Source organism: Phaethon aethereus, assembly GCF_964289735.1.
Source record: "Phaethon aethereus genome assembly, chromosome: 4".
In the NCBI taxonomy this organism is placed as follows: Eukaryota; Metazoa; Chordata; class Aves; order Phaethontiformes; family Phaethontidae; genus Phaethon; species Phaethon aethereus.
In genome coordinates this window covers 4,386,082-4,408,997 of record NC_138578.1, presented here as the reverse complement: position 1 = coordinate 4,408,997, position 22,916 = coordinate 4,386,082, and the positions used below count along the sequence as shown (strand labels likewise).

General features: G+C 42.7%; 1 protein-coding gene across 1 annotated transcript in view; it reads left to right on the top strand.

The window, feature by feature from the left end:
• The window catches only part of LOC309404849 (bifunctional heparan sulfate N-deacetylase/N-sulfotransferase 4), a gene marked incomplete at its 5' end in the record, with an annotated part of 83,009 nt that extends 60,351 nt beyond the window's left edge, over positions 1-22,658 (top strand). The window contains 8 exons of the mRNA XM_081999471.1: positions 8,052-8,234; positions 9,936-10,032; positions 11,158-11,281; positions 12,857-13,031; positions 14,155-14,325; positions 16,493-16,602; positions 21,683-21,785; positions 22,075-22,658. Of these exons, the coding sequence (XP_081855597.1) occupies positions 8,052-8,234; positions 9,936-10,032; positions 11,158-11,281; positions 12,857-13,031; positions 14,155-14,325; positions 16,493-16,602; positions 21,683-21,785; positions 22,075-22,194 (1,083 nt within the window). The 3' untranslated portion in view covers positions 22,195-22,658. The remainder of the gene's footprint in view (positions 1-8,051; positions 8,235-9,935; positions 10,033-11,157; positions 11,282-12,856; positions 13,032-14,154; positions 14,326-16,492; positions 16,603-21,682; positions 21,786-22,074) is intronic.
• Between the last annotated feature and the right edge of the window lie 258 nt (positions 22,659-22,916).

Here is a 22,916-nt window from a genome sequence, read left to right as displayed (position 1 = left end):
TATTTAATCTACACTAAAAAGTGATCCCTCCTGGATTATCTGTAATATCTACATGCTACTAAAACATGTTATTATTTAATTAGATATCAGGCATTTACAAACAAGCATGCGCAAATAAGAGAGCAAGGCTGACCCTTGCCTAGAAGTTAAGGCCAATCAGTGGGAAAACTTGGTGAGGGCAGAAGCAGCAAAGCCTGCAGGCTGGTTGATGGTCATGGCTCCAGCCTGAGCGCTCAGGTATCATCTGTCATGTCCCATACACGTGTGTGCAATGCTGAGCAAAATATTTTCATCCATACCCAATCCAGCACTTTATTTAACTGGTGTATTTCACTCCCAACCCTTGCCCGGATCGTAGAATCATAGAATCATTAAGGTTGGAAAAGACCTTTAAGATCATCAAGTCCAACTGTCAACCCAGCCCCACCATGCCCACTAAACCATGTCCCTAAGCACCACATCTACACATCTTTTAAATACCTCCAGGGATGGTGACTCAACCACATTCCCAGGCAGGCTGTTCCAGTGCTTGACAACCTTTCAGTGAAGAAATTCCTTCTAATATCCAATCTAAATCTCTCCTGGTGCAACTTGAGGGCATTTCCTCTTGTCCCATCGCTTGTTACTTGGGAGAAGAGACCAACCACCACCTCACTACAATCCCCTTTTGGGTAGTTGTAGAGAGTGATAAGGTCTCCCCTCAGCCTCCTCCAGACTAAACAAGCCCAGTTCCCTCAGCCGCTCCTCACAGGACTTGTGCTCTAGACCCTTGACCAGCTCCACTGCTCTTTGGACACACTCCAGCACCTCAGTGTCTTTCTTGTAGCGTGGAGTCCAAATGATCAGTGCTGTCATCATTTCACTACCACAGACCAAAAAGCAAAAAAATGTACTTTACCCACACTTACAGGGGAGGCACAGTGTATTGTTCAGAATTATTTTTGCATTTTTCCATGCTGTGATAAATACAAGGCTTGTTAGACGGTGCTGCCCATGGCACACCACTCAAAGGCACTGCAGAGGACCTTGGACTAACTTTGGCCTGTGGTAGTCATTCACCCATCAGCTCAGGGCAGCTCTACTGCTGTGATGGCGGTACTGTCAGGACAATGTTTGCAGCATTAAGAACAGTAAGGGAAAACTATCATTATTTCAGTGCAGTAATAGAGAAAGCTTCACGATTTTCTGTAGATGCAGCTAAAGTGGAATGCAATTTGGTATCATAATCCGATGCCAAGGAATACTCACATTATTCATTGGCACAAAAGAATTGAAGCTGAACTGATTTTTATCTGCAGAGGATTATGGCTAAAGAGGTTGACACCCTCAACCTGTATTTTGTAGCTGCTTGATAGAGGTTAACAAGGAGCATGCAACATATACTATCAAGGAAAAGCATTATTGATAGCTATCTCCTTATACAAGCTCCTTTGATCATCTTTGAAGACTGAAGACCAAAACCATCTGAGACTTCAAAGCTGTATCTTTGATGATGCTTCTATTATTCTGTCAGAAACAGTTGGTGTACAAATCTGACTTAAGACAATAGTACCCAAATCAGTTTTCACCTGGTTCATTTGTGTAATTTGAAGTTGGATTTAATCTTCAATATGAACTGAAAGATGATTTTTTTTTTTTGGAGTCTAAGGAAGTCTTTTCAATGAGAAAACACAGATGGCAACAAACGAAATTCCTGTGTCATGAATTTCACTTAAAAATGAAAATATTTGCTTATAACAGGAGGATTGAATTGCTCTAGACTTCTGCAAAGACTTCATGGGGCCCACAGATGTAACTGGTAGCACCACATTTGTGCAGAATTCATTAAACTTTGTCCACGATTAGACGTACTGCTGATCACTTATACAAGTATGACAAATGATCAGACAAAAAAATCCATTTAGTTTTTCCACCCTAATGCAGCTATGCACCGATTACATAAAGTCATCAACAGTTATTTTTTCACAGGCTCTGAAAAAATGCCCTAATAGTAAAAAAACCCTACGTTTAATTGCAGGCTTCAAAAAAACCCTAATGGAGTGGAACCTCCTAACTAGCTTTCTTCATCTAGGACCCCATGCATCAGGGGTATCAATGTATATAATATGTGAAACAGTTGCTGTGTTGGAATCTGGTCATGATTTGGCATTTATTTTAGAAGTGAGACTTGGGTAGATATTAGAAAATAAAAATAAAAAACAAACATAGCAACTTTATTCTCAGAGGGAAAGGAACAACGGACAGGGCTTTTCTGTCAATAATAAAGAATTCATTTAATCATACCAACTAAATAATGGAAAAGTAGAAAGCGTTCCTGGGTAAATGAGAAACAATTTTGCTCTTTGAATAGGGAATGTTAAAACAACATAGATACACTAGAGCATTTGTATAGCTGTCCCAAGGCCATGTACCACCATTGACAGACAGCAGCTTCTCCTCCCATCGCCGGGAGCATTTTGGGTGGAATACAGACACTGTAATGAATATGGGCATGGGAAATAAAACGCCATTCAATGCTTTTGTTGCCCCTTCAATCAAAGACAAAAATGTTTCTTTCCAAACACTGCCTTTCTTGCTTTCTTTAGAGCTATCATGTTTGGAAAATATTTGATTATGCTGTCAAGAATGCTAAAATATAAAAAGATGTGCAGACTGGAAATACAGTAAACGAAAGAAAGCGACTCTCAGGCATGTAAGTGATTTTGCTTCAGTAGCAGAAGGGTCATGAATATGAATAGTGCTGAATTCTAGAGAAACAATTCGTCATTATTAAAATTAGTGCTTTGTCAACACAAAAATCTCACTCCCGGCTTCCTTTTTCAGCTGCTGCACAAACAGCTGCATTAAGGGCCCGAGCGTTCTGGGATTCATTATCAGTGAATGGGGCTCTGGCTCATAAGGTACAAGAGAAGTCTGTAATCCATAATAGGAGGCTGTCAGGATTTGAAATACTTTAAACACTTGAAACCGAAAGAGGTATTTCTGTGGTCAGCCTAGCATAGAGCTACTTGGTATCAGTAAATGGACACTTGACAGTTTTGCATTTCTCAGCCATGACACCCCATTTACACATTCAGAAATACAACATGCTGCCATCTAGATCCAAGTATGAGAGTTTGCTCCTGGAGCAACTCTACAGCATTTTCTGAGCACAATGGAAAAAGAAGGAATAGCAAAATTCATTGTTCTGGGAAACATTCACGCAAGGGAGGAGCAGAGAAGAGCAGTAAATGTGTTACCACATTTCTACAAGAACAGGATGCCTGCACCATATATTTCCTAACACGTCTTTTGTTTTGCACAAGGTTGAGCTCTACCCCGGTTTATTTTGCATGCATTAATTCCTCCCTTCTTGCAAATTTTATTTAAGAGGTGCAGAAGCAAGGAGAAAAGTTGTTAAGGACAGTGAACAAGTTCCTCTTAGAAGAGCAGGATTCACACACGAGACCTATCTGTTCCTGGGCTTTCCAGCAATGGGACAGGGCCAAAGGATGAGCAGGGGGAAAGGACCTAAAAGAGAACATTGATCCTATTTAATTATTGAATGGCTGAGAGGATGAGGTAGAGCACATTTATACCCATGTTTTATAATGGATTTTTCATTGCAAGTGCTAGATCGATGGGTAGGTAGAGTTTCAAATATCAACGTAAAGCTATCAGCCAATATTTGATTCCCAATATTGGAGAGCCACTCAGAGGATGGATGGCAGAAAGGGAGAAGAAAGAAAAAAGAAAGTTTTCGTACCTACACCTTCAGCATTCTTTCCCCTTCGCGCCTCTCAAAGTGAGCGATCACAGCAACGGGGACAGAGGGAAAGGTAAATTGCCAAAGCTAATGAGATACTGCGTCAGTACAAACTACAGCATCATTTGAACAGTGCCATCCTGCAAAGCATCCGTGTTCTGGCTCCAGTGGGGTACATGACCAGCGCCAAAGTAACACACAACTGACCTCCTTTCCCATAGCGTGTGGGCTACAGCTTGTACAGTGACAGCAAGGGATTTTACTCACCGCCTCTGCACGTTTGTGTAACCCACATTGCTTACACTAGTTTAACCTTAAGGGTAATGCAATGCAGCCAGAGCCCTTTCCCCAGCCTCAGGAATTTGAAACAATTTTTTGCCTTTGTACCGCACTGTTGCGCAAAGTGGCATCCTGCCTCCCTCCTAAAAGCATCATCCCTACCTTGATGAAGTGCTGCCTGCTGGTTAGTGTCAGTCTGTGTGCTGGAGCCTACTTCTTGTCACAGAAAGTATGAAAACAAGGCTCTCTTTTATTCACCAATTTTGCTCGGAGCACACACTGTGGGAGTGGACAGTCCTTGGTTTTCACTGGTTTCCTCACTCTTGCCCTCAAGGTTCTGAAGCCTTTTTGTGTCCACCGAAACAGCACAGCAAAGCGGTGCGACAGCGCTGTGTATCCCAGCGCCAGCCTGAAGGCATGCAGCAGCATTATGCTAGCTCAGCACATTTCTGTACTATTGCATTTTCTGTGGATTGATGCATTGGCATGAAAACACACTTTTGTGTCCATCCATGCTGTAAACTTGAAGAGTTAATACCCATCTCCTTTTGTCTCAACTGATTTGGAAATAGACAGCAAAAAAATTAGAATGGTTTATCCCGTGTATAATGCATCATATTTGGGGTTTTTTCACTTCAAAAAAGATCAGTGAAGCAAAAGCAGCCAAGAGAGATATCCCAGATCTTTTGACTCCATAAAGAGTAATCTATTGGATCTTTTGGATTGGACAGCAGCCTAATGAAACTCTTAAAATACGCTAATACCCATCTCCTGTAAGTACCCTTTTACATTTAAAAATATCGTGTTCAAATTCAAGTGTAAAAAAGGCAAAAAGAGCAAGCAGATTTACTTGCATACTTTATTTGCAGCAATAATGTTGAATTGCTGCAACAATATTAAATGTCATTGATAGACCCTTTAGCGCTTATCAAAAAAACACTTGAGAGATGATCTTCTCTATCAACATTTCCTATAAGTGTTTTCCTTTTCATCATTTTAAAATAGCTTGCAGGAAGCACTTGTCACATTTTGAGTTGAACTCTAAACTAGAAAAGATATGTTTGTGTTGGGCTTGTGTTTTTTTTGGCACGGGGCGGGGGGGGCAGGGAATGGTGGTGGGGGAGAAGGTCAGTAGACTGGAAACCCAAAGAGAAGGATTCATTACCTTGCTTATAAATTTCTGGGGTGCTACATTATGGCCATGCACAAAGTTCAGGGCAATTTTAGTGTTCTCTCCAGTCACGTCAAACACTTTCAGTCAGAAAACGCATTGGCACTGGCATCCACAAAGTCAAGCCGACAGAAAAGAGATCTTGTACAGTTGCCAATCTTTGCTCAACAGAGGCTCAGAACAGAATAAAAGTGAAGAATAAATTACCTTTTGTGGAATAAAGTGGGCACAGTGCAAACACACTGCACATGGGCCATAAGGGACACTTTCTCCTACGTTCCATCCATCTTGACCTCATAGAGGTACTAAAAGCCTTATCAATAATTTAACAAACTAATGGAAATTTTTTAAACATTGTGGGCTGATGCTTAAAGAAGTGCCAGGCTGGCAGAGCAAGATGGTGAAAGGGGAAAGCTTGTGGCTTTTTCTTCTGTGGTTGTTTTGAAAGTCAGGACAGCATAGTGCGCTACAGCCACAGTATTTCTGTCAGCAGTATGTACTTCTGCTAGAGCTCAAGCCTGGGACTGCAGAAAAGCAAGGTAACAAAGGGTAAACTTCATCTTCAGGTGATAGCAGCTGTTTGCTTAGGAAAGCTCTTCACAGCCAGCAGGACCAAGCCAGGGAGCAATAACCTTCCTGAGAAACACCTGGGCATGTTGCAGTCATTTTAGTTGTGAAGGCCCCAAGTTTTTAGACTCAGCACTTCCCACCAGTTTTGCTGCTGGGGAGCCTGGTTGCCACCCAGCCGAGACACATGTTCCCAGGGCTCTAACTCAGGGGCCAGGGTGCCAGGACAGCCCACCGGGTTTCCCAGCCTACCCCCAGCAAGGACACCATACACCTTGACCAGCATATCTAGCGTACACTTCAGCTTCAAAGGACTTGCAGCCTAAACATTGTCCCCAGGCCAGGGTTGTGCAAGGCATCACCCAAACAACATCCAGCTTTCCTTGAGACACAGGGGATAAGAAAAGCAGCTCACTGACCTGAACATGCACCCAGGATGCTAGAGATCCAAATCTCCTGCTGCAGCTCCCAAAGGAAGAAGATGCACATGGTGCCTACCCCCCTGCAGCCCCCTCCCCACTTCCTGCATACAGCTGTGTATAAGCTGTCGGTGCCCATTCCTAATCATCCAAAAAGAGACTCACCTGGACATGGACAACTATCTGCAAAGCAAGCAATTGACCTGTGCGTCAGGTGTCTTCACTGTTGATGACCAATCTCTCCAGAGTCAGGTGCTTCGGACCCCAAAATACGCACGGCTTATACCCCACCCCTGCCTGCAGCCCTGCATCCTAGCTGGGTGATGCAGGTCACACAAGTGGCTGAGCAGACCGGCCATTGCTCATGCCAGTCGTCGGGCACCAAGCCCTTGCGAGGTTTGACAAACCAGCTACCTAACCGTCAGCAGGCACAAAAAGGCTCGGAGACAGAGTGCTGAGCCCGTGTCCCTTCTCTGACCCAGTCCAACCTGAAAGTGAATGGATCTCTGTCTGTGGTCTTCGCAAAGCCGATGCTTTATTTTCCTTTTCCAGAAATTTCCTGCATTGTGGCAGGACAGCAAACTGCTAAACTTCCCACCACCATGTTCTGGAATTTGCTGTAACTAACATTATACCTCTAATTTTTTAATTCACGTCAAGGCCTCCTTGAAGCATGATACCATTATTAAGTGCGCTGCCTGACCTGCTGTTCTGTTTAATTGCTGCGGTCACGTTAGTTAATCTGTACTTTTTGCAATCTGCTGCATATTATTGATTGTCAGCTTCAGAGAAGGTGTTGAAAAAGAAGAAAAATATACACTGTTCAGTTAGCACTATGATGTGATTTCTTGATAACAGTGTAATTAAATTCCACTGCCATTGCACATCCTATCTGAGGCCAATGTATTGAGTAAAACAGTCAAGTAACAGCATTCACTCTGATAGCATCTTCATAAAACTAAATAATGACAATCTAGAGATAAACCAGGCCTTTGCAGCTGCTTTGCAGCTGAGTTTGATCACCTCGTATAAAGAAAATACTAGGAAATATATTCTTCACATTATTCTTACAAATTCTATTTATCCCTCTGAAAGAAGTTGTGAGATCTACAAAGCAGTGGCCAGGTAGAAGAGAACCATAGTAAGGCTGATAAAAATGCAGAAGTTATATTGGCTCTAAGGAGAAAACAATGACAGTGATATTTAACTGAGATATCATCATTCACCAAGCCTTGACATTTTTGTATTTCAGAACTTATTCACCTACTTACAGCCATGCCATTTTAAAGAAAATAGCCAACCCTGCATTCAGAGGAGACAGCATATTAGTCAGATTTTCAAGTTAATTCCATAAATAGCAGCCCTGAAATTAAGCTTTGCCTACACGTCCAAGGAGCGGAGAGCTGGCTCCCTCGGACATGCCAGGGTGCTGGGGACTTCTAACCGCAGGGTCACGTACGCCAGTGCCTCCCGGACGCCTGCCCAGGGGTGAGGAACGGTGAAGTAAACAGGAAGCGTGCAAGAAACAATTTTTTCTGTTGTTTGTAAAAAGAAGTCAAAACAGAAGAATAAAAAAAAAATATCTCTGAAAGCATCTCTTGAATGCCAGTCCATGGGGATCCCGTGAGTGATACAGCCCTTCAGATAGGGGATTTTAAAGAAATGGCGTGTGCGTGACAAGTTTGGAGATTTGACCCTCGCAGAGAGGCGAGGAACTGCGACTAGTTTAAAATTTTCATCATTTTCTTGTGGTTTTGGGTGGGGGAGAGAAGGTTCGGCAAAGCTCTCGGGAGCCCCGGTGCCTGCCCTTCCAGCCAGACACTGCCATCTCCTGATGTCCTGTGACTGAAAGGTTTCTCTTGCCTCCCAGATCAGCATCTTCATGACCCATTTGTCTAATTACGGGAACGACCGCCTGGGGTTATACACCTTTGCGAACCTGGCCAACTTTGTCAAGAGCTCGACTAACCTGAAACTACAGACGCTGCCCCCGGTTCAGCTGGCTCAGAAGTACTTTGAGCTCTTCCCGGAGCAGATGGACCCCCTTTGGCAGGTAATGTCCCATCCTCTCCCTCCTCCAATTACCATCGGCTTGTTGAAATAAGACTCTTCTCCTGTAAAAACAAAATAAAAATAAAAATCCCACTTCACATTCAGATACATTATTTCTTCCTGCATGCCTTTGTAGATTATTTTCTTGAGAGACCACTGCTTTTGACTAGAAATGGATTAGCCTCCACTCACCCAAATCAGGCGTCCTAAAAGCACCTAATTGCCATTAGTGTGAGAGGAAGCTTCCCTTCCCATCCCTCCTGGCTGTAGTTTTGCTGAGGCATCGCGTCGTGTTAAGTAATTGTGCTGCGCTATCGGTAAGACGCCCGCAGCCAGCTGGTAGCGAGAGCTATCTCAAGGCAAACGAAGCAGATTCATTGCACCCCTTGACGGGGAATCACTAATGTTGGATCTACAAGGAGGATCTCCCCCCATCCGAACCCCCTTCCGTGAAACAGCGAGGAAAAGGGAGGGCGGGAGGGGTCAGCACAGTACGCACAGAACGGGCAGCTATTTTAAGAATGGAAAAGGGTTTCTGCACAGACGGGCTGTTTTCTGTCTCTTGCTTCAAATGCACAATAGTGCTGCTTGTAATCTCAACACTATAATTTCCTAATCATTGTTACACATATCTGGCTCTTCTCTTATTCAGAATATGATGCGCCACGCTGTGCTTTTAGCTACGCGGGCATAAATCCAGAGTGACACCGCGGAGATCTGTGCAGTTATTTCAGGCTTACATGGGCAAAAAGGATCAGAAAATTTCCCTATTATTTTTGTCGCAGATGCAAAAGAAGTATAGATCTATAATATTGCCATTGAGTTTAGTGGAGCTGCAGTGATTCACATCAGTTAATGATTTTCTCCATTATATTTTGTTAACTTTATTCACTAGCAAACCGTATCTTCTATTACCAGCCAATACTATGCAAAAGTAGTATCTATATGATAACTGCTTTAAAGAGCAGTCAATCCTAACCTTTTCCGTAGGGTCTTTTTATTTTGCATTCCTAGGTAGTAGAAAGATAAGGATATTTCTATTTTGTCCTTCCTTTTTGGTTCTTATGTAAATTAAAATTGGCACTAAGTCCTATGCATCTGAAACCATTTTGTCACCAAAGAAAGTAATGCCTTGAAGCTATTCTAACAGAGGCTTCCATTTTAACCTCAAATGAAAACTTGATTAAATCAATGTTTTAATCTTTTTTTTCTTCTTTTTCTTTTCAATTTTTTCTAATGACTGAACTTAATCCTCAGTCATGCAAAACCATTATATACACATCGAACTTTAGTCAAAGGACCACATACGTGCCTACCTACGTAACCATGGACTCTGAGTTTATTAAATGAGCCTGACTCACGGAGAGAAGGAAATGCAGTAGTCTCACAGGGTGTGGATTTTGACACCAATCCCTCCAGGATTTGCACAACTGTGTAGCACTACTGACTTCACTGGGAACCCTGGAAGGACTTGTCCTAAAGGATACCCAGGAGTTCGGTCCCTGTGTACCTCAATGCTTCCAGGGAGCCATACCAGTGCTCGGTATCTGTCAAGAACTCCTATGAGGAAATGTGGGATTTTACTACTTAGTGTAAGGCTCTGGCATTAGTGCATAACATTTAGATCCTGCAAAGACTCACGTGCATGCACACACGTAGGATACCCCCAGCGTGATGCACACAACCGCCTTTTCTTCTTCAGAATCCGTGTGATGATAAACGACACAGGGATATTTGGTCCAGAGACAAAACTTGTGACCACCTACCCAAATTTCTTGTGATAGGACCCCAGAAAACAGGTAAGAAATAATGAATTTGTATCCAAAGCTAGCCCTGCAGTTTTCTATCTGTGTATTTGTGTCCTGTAAACTGAAGCCAACTCCCTGCTATAGAGATGGTGCACTCCCCGTCCCTACGGGGTTCGGGATTCCTTCACTGCCAACAGAAAGGGACAACTGTTTGTATAGTAAAATTGCATTCATTCACCATAAAAAACCCATGCTGTCAGGCTGCCCTATGTTAAGATTGCTGTTAAGTTCTTTGACAAATTATTTCAACATCGTTTGAGACCCTAATTGACAATAAATGTATTTACCACCTTGCAGGCCTCTGAGGCTCTCACGGCATTAGCTGAATTAAGCCACATATTCCCTCTCCCAGAATTACTGTTGTGGACATATTACAGAAAGTGAGGCAGGGAAATAAATGATTAATCCAAGATCATATAGAAAACCTGCAACAGTGATAAAGAGACAGAAGGTCTTGATTCATAGTTCAGTGATAGCTTGCATAGCAAGAAGTAATTGAAGAGCAAGTTCAAAGACACATTCTCCAAAATTTTGCTTACCACTATATACCATTTCACATTGATTTTGTCAAACAAATAACGAAAAGGTACTGTTACTGGGGTGTTAAAGCATATTTACTGCACACAGGTTTGTTAGCATTGAAATAGACAATTTATTCCTCAATAGCAGACTCTCAGGAAAAATGCACAGAAGATGAAAGTGCCATTGTGGGAGCAACAAAAGCATAATCCCACAATTAGTGCTTTTGAAAAATTTTGTGCAACATAAATAGTTTGAAAGCAAACGTGTTCAGGCCAAATTCCCTCACTGGTTAAATACAGAGTCAAGCAAGCAATGTCATCATCAGCAATATCGTGCTTGCATCAGAGAGCAGAATTCAGAGTTTGGAAATGGGAGAAGTTTGATGAGCAGAGAAGTCTGCAGGTATTCCCCCATCCCTCTGAAAGCCCCTTGTGCCTACATAGGCCTTTCATCAATAGGCACCATTCTTATTAAAGGTAATCTAATTTTCCTGTATATCTCAGCTTGCATTGATTTAAAGTACTTTCTTGAATGAATAAAGTCAAAGGTGGTTTTTTTCCTGTTTCCTAATGGCATCTCTTTTTGTTGTTGTAGGAACAACAGCGCTTTATTTATTTCTTCTGATGCATCCTTCCATTATCAGTAATCTCCCTAGTCCAAAAACTTTTGAAGAAGTTCAGTTCTTCAATGGAAACAACTATCACAAGGGAGTTGACTGGTAAGAAAAATAACAAAAAATAAATGTTCATTATTAATATATGGTAAATCACAATGGAATAATTACAGAAGCATGCATGACATCGACATAATTACTGGATGAATTTGTTATGCTTGGCATTATCAGACAGAAAGAGACTAATTTGTAATGATGGGACGTTTAATCAAGTCCTTCATTTTGTTTAGATATTACAGTAACAATTTTCTTACTCTTTTCTCAAGTGAATACAATAGCCATCTCAGTTATGATGTCTGTCTTCATGCTGAATAGCATCTGTTTTTTCATAACTGTATCTATACTGAATTATGCTCTTTCTTCAAAAGCAGCTTGTCATGAAGCTGAATCATGATTCGATTCATCTCTTCATGAGAAAAAAACCAAAACATTTCCACTGGTATTCCTATCACAATTTTAAATGTTGCTTTTACTATTCTTGCTTAAGAAAAGCATTTGTGTAAGGCTTTCATTTCCACAAGCAACAGCAGTTCTCATCCTTATGTGAAAACTGAAATATAAGGTAAACATCACACTACACAGAAACAGATGAATCTTGTGCGGTTTTCCTCGCCCGCGCACTACATGGAGAGCATGCGGAGAAAACAAGGCTGACTGATAAAAGCAGGCTGTCCCCGCAACTACAAGACCACCTTCTCAGTTCAAGGTGTCACGTAAAATAAAGGGATAGAAATGCTTGGAAATTGTTTTTCCATACTGCATAAAGAAAGATACCACCCATGGCTAGCGTAGAGTAATGGTGTAACACCCTCGGAGAAGAAGGAGCGGTGATGGGGGGGTCTCTCCTCTGCAGCCCTTCGCACAACACGTAGAGGAAGAGGCTGGCCTCTCGGAGAGCTCTTCTGCCACGCTTCACCGAAACTGGCCTGCAGGTTCAAACATCAGCAGGGCCCTGTGTGCAGGGTTGAGGGCCCGCATACTTTGTTTCCATAGAAAGGACACGGAAAACAATTAGTCCCACCAAAACTGGAAGTTCCCAGAGTTCTCAGCAAAACTAAAGGGACCAAATGCCTACAAAACAATTTCACCTTTTGCTTCGTTCAAATTCTTCACCCTTTTAGTTGAACCTTCTGTTTTACTTACTTTTACTTCCAATCAATTTTAAGTGGAAAAGACCATTCAAAGCCAAAATTCAAAACTTGCATTCTGAAAACATCTAAAAGAAAAGATTTGTCAGTTCCAAAATGAAATATTTCAACATTGTTAAAGTTAAATGGTTGACGTTTTGAAACTTCTCCCATTTTCTTCTGCAGCTAAAACTTTACTCACTCCAAACTGGTGAAAGATATCTCTTTGACATTGAACTTATTAGCAAAAATCCCGTCCATCAAAGGAAAAACCTAATTACCTGACTTCACAGAGGCTTTAGCTACTACCAGCACCATGTAAAAGCCAAGATGTGTTCCCCCTATTCCAGTTCTGGAGTGAGCTGAGAAATTAAATTTTGCTTCTTGAGAAACTATGTCTGAAAATTCTTCACCTTTTCACCTACCACGAAATAGCACAGGATATGACCCTTTTGTGAAACTGCAAATTCTAATGAGTTTCTTCACCTCCCAGGTACATGGATTTCTTCCCCACTCCTTCCAACATCACCACCAACCTCCTCTTTGAGAAAAGTGCCAACTATTTCCATTCTGAGGAAGCTCCTAAGCGAGCTGCTTCCCTCATCCCCAAGGCCAAGATCATCACCATCCTCATCGACCCATCCGATCGGGCGTATTCCTGGTACCAGGTACGAACCTTGCCTTCCAGAAATGGACAGTGAAATCAATGGCAGGGGATGATGGCCAACATCAGAATTTGTGTCCTTGAGCAAGAATGGGATTTATTGCAAAGTATTTGCACCGTGTAGAAGTGGAAGGATGCTGAATGCCAGCTTTTGCAGTTGGCACCTGTGACACCAGTGTCATAAATGATGAAACTTCTCAGCACAGAGCTGCCAGCAGCTGTAAACAAACAGTTTAATCTCAATTACGGCTGACACTGCATAGAGGAAAAGCAGTGCTCCTTGCTCAGGGACATACTCGGGGGAAAATGAGCATAGCCTAGCTAGAAAATCAGAGCTCTTGGTGCTGAGAATCTGGTACCTCGTCCCATCCTCCAGCGTGTAAGCTGAGCAATATGCAGTGGTGTACAAATGTAGGCAGTGTCTTCTAAAGTTTCCAAAGAGTTAAAAAGAGCTGTGGCTGGAGAGTTGGTTTGGGTTTTTTTTCCTCTCCTTGGAAACACAAGAAAGCCTGTTGTTTTTCTTAGGAAACGTTAGGATGCTCTTTCTTGCCTTTTACTGAGCTCACACTTTTCCATAAAAAAGCCTGCACTACTTAAAAAACACTATTTTTTAAAGAGATGTTTAAGCATGTAAAAGCATGTAAAACATGGTGTGGTCATACAGATAAAGGAAATACTAAAAGCAGTGTTAAAACAGACACAAATTACTAATGTTGCAAGAAGCAGAAAATACACAATTTCTGATACTGTTGTTACAAGTTCTGCAAGGAATAAAACATGGCCTAGGGCTGCAGTTTGCACCCTTTTTAATATCTCATTTGCACCTTTACAACTGCCGATGCAAGATGCAAAACAATAAAAAAAATTGTGCCTACTTTGGCAGAATTGGCTCCTCAGCTCCCCTCCCACTTGCCCCAGGAGGACCCTTGACTGAACGGTGGCCCCATCCTGCTTCCTTGCCCGCGCTGCTCCTACCCGGCAGAAGTGGCACTGGCGGGGAGCCGAGGGGCTGCTGCGGGCTGCAGCTGGGCTGGCTGTGCCAGCGCAGCCCTCCTGACAGCCCTCAGGAGGCTTATGGCTTAATCTACAGCACCCTTGTGATATGTGTCTAAATATCTCCTGTGTAGCATCAGCGATCCCACGAGGACCCCGCTGCCCTGAAATTCAATTTTTATGAAGTCATTACGTCCAACCATTGGGCGCCCTCGGAGATAAGGACTCTCCAGAAGAGATGCCTGACACCCGGATGGTATGCTGTCCATATCAAAAGATGGTTAACCCATTACCCTGCTTCACAGGTAATTTCCAACCTGTTGTCTCACCAAGCTCAACAGCTTTTGGGAAGTCCTAAAATGAGTATGACCTCATCATTAGAGATGATGGGATATTTCCCACTGGAACTCTTAGCTGTTAGGGAATGCAGATTTGACAAGATCAGGTTATTTGGCAGAAGTGTGTTGATTTTTCTGTCTTCTGATGGAAAAGATGCAAGAGGAAAATCCTATGAACTGTGCCCACGTGGGCTTGATGGAGGACTTTGGGGTTTCCTTCCAGGATCAGCCAAGGTTGTCAAGGCTTCTGGGTCCCAAGAAACAAGCAGCTGCAGCATGAGACGTTGTGGGAAGGTTTGACAAATTTGTTTAGAAAATGCAAGGGCTTTTTGTAAAAAGAAATTTCATTCTGCTTCCCACTCACCCCCTTTCATAGCACATTTCACATTTGTTTGATCCTGATATGGAATTAGCCTTTCTCAGTGTTCGAGCAGAAATTCCTTCTTTTGACCCATCTTCCTTCAGCTGTTTTCTTTTTTAAGACAAGAATTGTCTTTTATGATCTTTGCCATGAAAATTTTATGTAAACACATAGAGCTAAAGAATATTCCCATTACTAAAAAAAATTGCTTACAGATATAAACCTAAAGCAAACATTTTAGTACTACAAAATATATGCATGGGCACTCTCTACCTGTGGACATGGTGCATAGCTCGGTTCATTGGCCTACCTACTGCAAGAAAAGGTTGTAAAAGGGTATTTAATGAGCAAGCATAATGAACAAGTATCTCCAGAGACTGCTCTATGTGGGATAGAATTTTGCTGAAAGGAGGCAGAACTGAGTGCTGCCTATTTAGTCAGGGACGTGGAAAACCAAAAAGAAATAGAAGCTCTGTCTTTTTGCAGTCCTCACTTTTCCTCTTATACAGTCTCCGCTGTACTACAAAGAGGAGAAGCAGGACAATCCCATTTCCAGCAGACAGGAGAAAGTCTCAGTCATTTACTTTCTTCTTTCATCTCTGGCCTTTCTACTCTTTCACAAATGGGGAAGGAGTACTGCCTAACGCCGCTGAGCTTGCAGCAAGGGCCGTCCCCAGGCAGTATGGCCCTAGGAGCAAACAGGGCACGTCTCCTCATTGGCCGCCACGTCCCAGCTTACTCCTCCGAAGGAGGAGGGGCTGTCTTGGCAAATTTGGAGCATGCAAAGGGTACCGAACATCCCGTGCCCCGTTACCTGTGCTCATTCGCTACCCTTGCCCGGGGCTGCTGCCCCCTCTCAGGAAGATTTGTCTCCCTCTCTTGCCATAGCGAAGAGCAAGTGCAGCCCTCCTATTAAACATTCAGGGGCACATTGACATGTTTCTTGTAAAACTGGTAACCACTCGTGTTTCATAGTTATAGTGATTAATTTTACAAGATAGACAACAAAATGCACTCATTTTTAATAAGGTGCACACAGAGAGTGCACTCACAGTGCTTACTAATGGGCACTCAATAATGTGTATTCACTTGGCCTGTGCACTCAAAAACTTAATAATTCATAATAAGCCTTCACAATAAATATAAAGCACATCTGCCCAGAATAGTTATTAGTAATACTGCTTGGTACCCCAATAGACTTTTGATACATTGTCTTAACATTTGCTTGTGGAGGTCAATGTACCTTTATATCACATCAATCTTTAATTAAAAACAAAACAAAAAAACCCCTTTGCTAACAATTTTGCAAGCCTATACGGCTGATAGGCTGGGGGTAAGTTTTGAATAAATTGCCACAATGTCACCTTAGAATGTGTAACTGTATAGTTTCTGAACATTTAATTCTCAGGTATATATGAGCTTTTTGTTATTTTTCTTATTCCATGCCAGATTTTCTATGGACACATTGTAAAGCTCAACAATATTTTTACACTCCTTCCTTATCTCTTTTTCTCAGAATTCTCTGGCCTGTGATTTTTAACTCTTGCATTTGAACAATGTGCACACACAGAGTTACAAGGTGCCCACCTATACAAATTCAACACAGTAAAAGTAAAAAGTAAATCTAAAAAGAAGTTCATCCATATGATTGTTATTAGCACTGTACAAAGTCACATGCTAATTTAAATCCATGTTGTCACAGAAGGGAAATAATGTCATCCTTTCGTTAACCTTCGTCCTGTTTCTAAATTACTAGCATATTTACCCCTACAGTTGCTTATTATTGATGGACAGCAGCTAAGAAGTGACCCTGCTACTGTGATGGATGAAGTGCAGAAGTTTCTTGGAGTTTCTCCTCACTATAATTACTCTGAAGCTCTAACGTGAGTCTGTTCCTTTATTATCTGCCCTATGGGATTACAGTGTACGTCCCCTCCTACCAAGACGACTTTATCATTAGTTACAAACAAACAAAAACCACTTTACAACAATGATGATTATGCAAAGCTTGGGGATCTCTTAAAGTCATGTTTAACACCCATCCAGTTTTCCCTTAACTTGGATACGTATATTACATTACAGAGTTTACTTGCGTGATTGCATACATTTGCACATGCAAACTCTACTTTGCACAACATACAGAACAAATGACTGCTCAGTATTTTGTATTAGATGCAGAACAAAGGCCCAGATTCACGTAAAAATGTCTGCTAAGTTTGAGTGTTTGATCGGAGATGCCCAGGACTTGTTTTCTCAGGGTACCTAGTTTTGCTTTCAAAAATGTACGTTCAGTTGATGTCAGTTGTGCATGTAAGAGCTCAGAAACATTTACACTCAGACTGTTGAACCTTGTAACAGTCTCCAGAAGCTGAAGACCACTTAGTGTCAGGTGTGGAAAGTTTGGCTTAAACATTTTTATCAAGTTTTTATAGGAGCATAATGACAGACTGGGTTAGAAGCACTCAGTATGATAAGATTCATCTGATGGCATGGTTTCTTTGTTCGCTTTTAACACGGACCAAATATATCATTCCCTAATCCCATTTTCATGTATAGTTGAGCCAATTTTGCCAACCTTTTACCTGGTAGTAGCCAGACACATGGCACAGAAGAATTTAGTTGGCACACGTAAAGTTTGATCAAATTATAAGCTAGTAGTAGTAGCTCCCTAACTTGGAACTGCTCAAGCGCAGCACCTGGAGCGTGGAGAGAAGCTTGTATTTGCCTATGACGCACAAAACCCTCAGCCTAACTGTTCATGGCCTGGGGTGTCAGTGCCAAAACCGCAGGAGCCCAAATCAAGGCCCCCTGACCTTAGGGAAAGACCTGTGATTGACTTCCCACAGCCTTTGGTTTGGATCTAGCAAAGGCAGCTGTGATGAGCCCTGATCACATTTCTCATCCTTGCTACCCGGAGGGTGAGGCTTTTCCCCACGAAAGGGGATTAACGGCCTGCATGGCACTCTCTCTTTGACATTCCCCGCAGGAAGGCAGAGTCTCTGCAGGGGCAGGAGTGGGCTGAATTTCTCTCTTCCCTCTTAGTCCGGCAGAAAATTGTAAGAAGCTTTTGCACTGAGCCGCTCCGTATGAGGAGCATCATCTCCTTACAGCCCGAAGCGCTGGGCTGGGAGAGCCCCGGACACCCATGGGCTGAGAAGCCCAGCACTGCAGTGGAGGTTTTTCCAAGTCAGCGCACAAGCGGAGAGCACGAGCCTGCATGTGGGGTGGGAAGTAGAAAAGCCTGCGCCTCACCTTCCTGCAGGCTGGTACCAGGAGAACTGCGGGAAAATGAGACCACAGCCTTTCCATCTACCCTACGCTGCCGCCTCTCTGCTTATGATTATCGTTTAATGTTTCCCTCTGCTGGGATGGTTATGGTTATTTATATAATAGGTATAAAGTGAGAGTTGAGCACTTCTTGTTCTTTGGGTCTTAAGAATGTTGCTCTGCCAAAATCTTTTTCTAGGAGAAAAACTTTGGATTCCAGAATGTAACTTTTTAAGTCATTCATTTCTGAAGCGGATGAAATGGAGGAGGATTTTGAATACACAGCTGAACGCTGATGTTTGAGCAACGGCTGCCGCACATCTGCAGTGCCTTCTGCTAGGTTTTTAAAAATACACACCCACATACATATATCTTCCTTTCTGTAACTAAATTAAAGTCAGTGGAGTTACACACCAGGAAAAAATCTGGCCTCTCATATTTGTTTGGACAGGAAAAATGGATTGTAAACAGATCTATAAAATTATGCAATCACTGTTTAGAGGCATCAAGAATGCAAATGTGCTGTGGAAGCGCAGACTTCTGTATGGACTTAGGATGGAAGAGAAAAATGCATTAAACAATGTAGTTGCTTTATGGTAGGACTGTCAAAGTAAAAAAGATGGCATAGGATCGTTCCTAGTCATTACTGCCTAATAACTGTATACCACACATTTTTAAAGTTGTCACAAACCAGCCTAAGGCCCCAGTCCTGCAAACACTAGTGAGCAGCAAGTTCATCACCCTGAGTAATTACGTGAACGTCTTATAGGAGAGTAAAATCAACCCAGGCAGAAGGAAGGTACTAATTAGAGCCATGGGAAGAGAGCAGAGGGGAGACAGCGGCAGGGCTCGGGCACCTGGAGAGAAGTGCACATCACGCCAGGTTTGCAAGAGCCACAGCTGAGACTAGATCATTGCTTCTTACACGTGCTGCTAAAGAGGACCTAGATTGAGACTAGATATAAGGAAGACATTTTTTACGACAAGGCTCTGAGCAACCTGATCTAGTGGAAGATGTCCCTGCAGGTTGGACTAGATGGCCTTTAAAGGTCCCTTCCAACCCAAACCATTCTATGATTCTATGACCTGGACTTTTTATTACAGTAGTGAAAACAAAGGGAGAAAATCAACTAATGTTGCAAGGCTTTTACATGTAATGCCATCAAGAGAAAGACACTGGACTCCCCGCACAAAGTGCTAGCAGGGGGAGACTTCATGAAGTTTCCACTACAGCACTGAAGAGATGTTTCCCACCTCTCCCCCACCCTCTCATTTTCACGGGGCGTGACAAAGGGCTTAAATTTTTTAAGTATCTGAACTTAATGAACAGAAACCTAGGACACCTGAGACTGAAGTTACAAAAGACCTTTCCTTTTCACCACAGGATGGCCCTACCGAAGCTCCACTGACTGCTAGGAAAATGTATTTCATGTCTGACACCCTCAGATGACTCACGGTCTGGGGTAGCGTGGGCTGGTGGTTCCCTTCTTCCTTCGGTTGTCTCAGCAGGCAGCAAAGGAGAGAGGCAGGACAGAGCTTGGCTTTGGCAAAGGGCAGCCAAAATGCCGCTTCCTCCAGCCCGGCTCATCGCACCATGCTCTGCCCACAGAGGCAGCTTCACATCGAGCCTCACAGGGGAGATTTCCCTTGTTTTCCCTCCTGTGAACAGCAGGAGGAAAAGGAAACGACAGGATTAGGGGAGCGCGCTTAAGTAAATGTTTTTTCTTGGCGTGCTGCTACATTTTGTCAGAGAATAAGAGAAAGATCCTCATGGTGGCATTGCTTAGCCCTGCCCCCGCAGGCACCCTCCCTGCCTCTAGCATCGGGTACCGACTTCCCGAGAGGTGGGGTGGGCATACGGGTTTCCAGGTTCAACCCTCCGTCTCCCACAGGCTTACTCTGCAGGGGAAGAAAAGATAACCAGGCCTGGAGGAGAGGTTTCTGCTGACTGCTTTAAAAAGCTCACCTGTAACTTTAGCCTTAGAGCTATCTTTATTTGTAAATAAATACTTCCACTGTGCCCAATTACATTTTCAGGAGTCCTGAGAGTTTCGTAATACCTGAACGCAGTGGGTTGAATTCAGCTCGAGCTGAACTACTACTACTCTTTTCCCCTACCCAAATTTGTGCATTCTCTTAATAATGTTCAATATCCTCCTTCTGAGGCAGAAATATTGTTTGGGGCATAGTTTCGCAGTTTTCCTTTTACCCAGCTTACTATATTGCTGCTTCTCCTGGGAAATTAGTGCAAGCGAGCTAAAGTACTTCACCGTGCAACAAGCAGATGGAAGAGACCGAAGTAGAAATGAATCTATCATCGATATATCCATTTAATCAATGATTTATTTATTTTTAATTGACTCAGCTACTGAGACAATTTGGGAAACAAGGGTCAGGCCTGCAATAATAGTCTGGGCAAGAAGAAAACGTGAAGAAGGTTCACCCTTCTCCAGAAATTAGTTCACTTATGTAGAGCAGCAAATTGCAGGTGCACCCGTGTCGTACGGATAGACCCAGGGCAAAAAGGTAGTCTGTAACTAATTAACTCTGTGTTCCAGCCAATTATACTTCATCCTTTTCAAACATCTGCTGAATAGCAGAAATGTGAACCTTTTCAATGTTTTATGCATGCTGCAAGTCCCATAGCAATAAATTCAAAACTTAACACTGCGTGTTGTTCATTCCTTAGTGAGTACGTCTTTTAAAGCCTTAATCTAAAATTCCTACATCTTTGAATTTTAGACATCAAAATCGAATTGCATATTTCAGATAAGACTGCTAAGGCAGTGTTTATGCCACAATGCCATCTTTGGAATGAAAATGATATTTAGATATAATGATAAGGAACTACCAACTTCTCAGGTGCAGTTAAATTATCACCAACCAACAGTTCTTTCAGTAGACCTGAACGCTGCTTACTTCACTCAAAAATCAACACAAAACATTTCAATATTATATTTCTCATCGTTTCGTAGTCATGCAACAATCACACACTTTTCTGTATGAATAGATTTAGGGATTGAGACTATGCCTGCTGAACTCAGCAAACAGATCCCCTTGTCCTTTTTAACCCCTCTCACCTCGACCGTGCTGACCTACAATAGCATCAGCTCCGACTGACCATACGGAGAGCTCTCCTTGAGCGCAGCTGATAATGTCTTTGAAAATATAGCACATCTAATTCCAGGAAAAAGAGCTGATTAGAGATTTTTTCAACAAAACTTTCATTGTTCAAGTGTCAGCTGATCAAAACATTAGCATCGCACAGGGATATAAGGAGCAGTCTGACATGAATAAAATCTCTGACCAAAACCAGACGATAAAATATGAGTCACAGTCTAGAGTGGAGCTGTGTAAGATCCTTGAGACTGAGGCTCAGGAACTTGACTGGCATCCTATAGATCAATGCTTAAAAACTTGTGCCCTATATGCTGGACAAGTAGAATAAAAATTAGCTACCGTAGGTAAAGCACAATGTGAAAAACTTCTTGCCTTGAGCAACTCCCAAGCCAAATTTGTGGAAAAAATAAATTCCCAGAGCTTTCACAAGAGAAGAAAGCTGTTTCCCACTCTGTCGTCAGTATTTCAGTCATCTAGAGCGATGTGTGCAGCAACAATTGTTGGCTAACACTGATGTCTTATTTGCTGGGAGATTCTTGTGTAGTGAGGTCTTTCAAAAAATATAATCCTCTATAGGTTTGACCCTCAGAAAGGCTTTTGGTGCCAGTTATTGGAAGGAGGGAAAACAAAGTGCCTGGGAAAAAGCAAAGGTCGAAAATACCCACCAATGGACCAAGAGGTAAGGGCTTTTTGGAGATTTAAGTTAACGTTTTTTAATGTTGACACGGTGCTTGACTCCTAAAATAAATGCCCCTTTTTTTTTTTTTTTTTTTGTATTTTCACTGGCTTGATATTTTTAAAAATCAGAAACTTTTAATGAGCTTTGAATGACAGGAGATTAATTGCCCCCTCTTAAGAGCCCCTCTCTGGGAGCAGCGCATAGCTCCCAGGTGGGAGCACCTGCCGAAATCTGCCGTCGGGTGGGTTTCCTTCTTTGACTGTTGTTGGTTTTTTTTCACCCTTCTCAGTCTCGAGCGTTTCTGTCGAGCTACTACAGAGACCACAACGTGGAGTTGTCCAAGCTGCTGCACAGGCTGGGGCAGCCCCTGCCCTCCTGGCTGAGACAGGAGCTGCAGAAAGTCAGGTAGCACGCAAGGGCGGGGGACCCAAATAAAGACGATTTCCTTCACCGTCAAACCCCTCGCTTCTCCGACTCACTTGTGATCGTCAGTAGAGGACCTCATGAATAATGCTCTTTCTATTTAAGAAAAAAAAAAACCAACCACAAAAGAATAAAAAAACCAAACCCAACAACTGTTTATATGCACGCACTGACAGTTATTAGCATCGACCCCTTTTGTCAGCTTCCAGGAAATAATACGGAGCTACGCGGCATTACTCTTTCTCCAGAGCGGGATTCGTGCATAGCCTAGTTCCTCTGTTCACCAGGAAGAACCAGAAACTGTGTGTAGGATGGATTGACTTCAGTGTACATGACAAATTGCAGTCTGTCAGGACACCAGCAACGGATGGGAACATCTCTCGCTGGACTGTGAGGTTGGTCATCCGCTCCGGTTTTTCCATCTTTCTTTTCACTGTTTTTTCCCTCCAACCCTGCAAGTTTTCCATCATTTTATAAGGGGACATTCAGCACTTTGCAGTCGGCATCCCTCGTGGTTATGACAGATGTAGCATTAATGCACCATCATTGCTTTCTCCACAGAAAGAGGTGGGCTAAATTCTCGCCTAACCTGCTTCCCTGGGACTCCTGTAATAATTGATGACAGTCTGTGCTCTTTCTTCCATTTTGGGGGTTTTTTTTCGTTTCACAAGATATATTCTGATTTACTGGAGCTGTGTGGCTTATTGA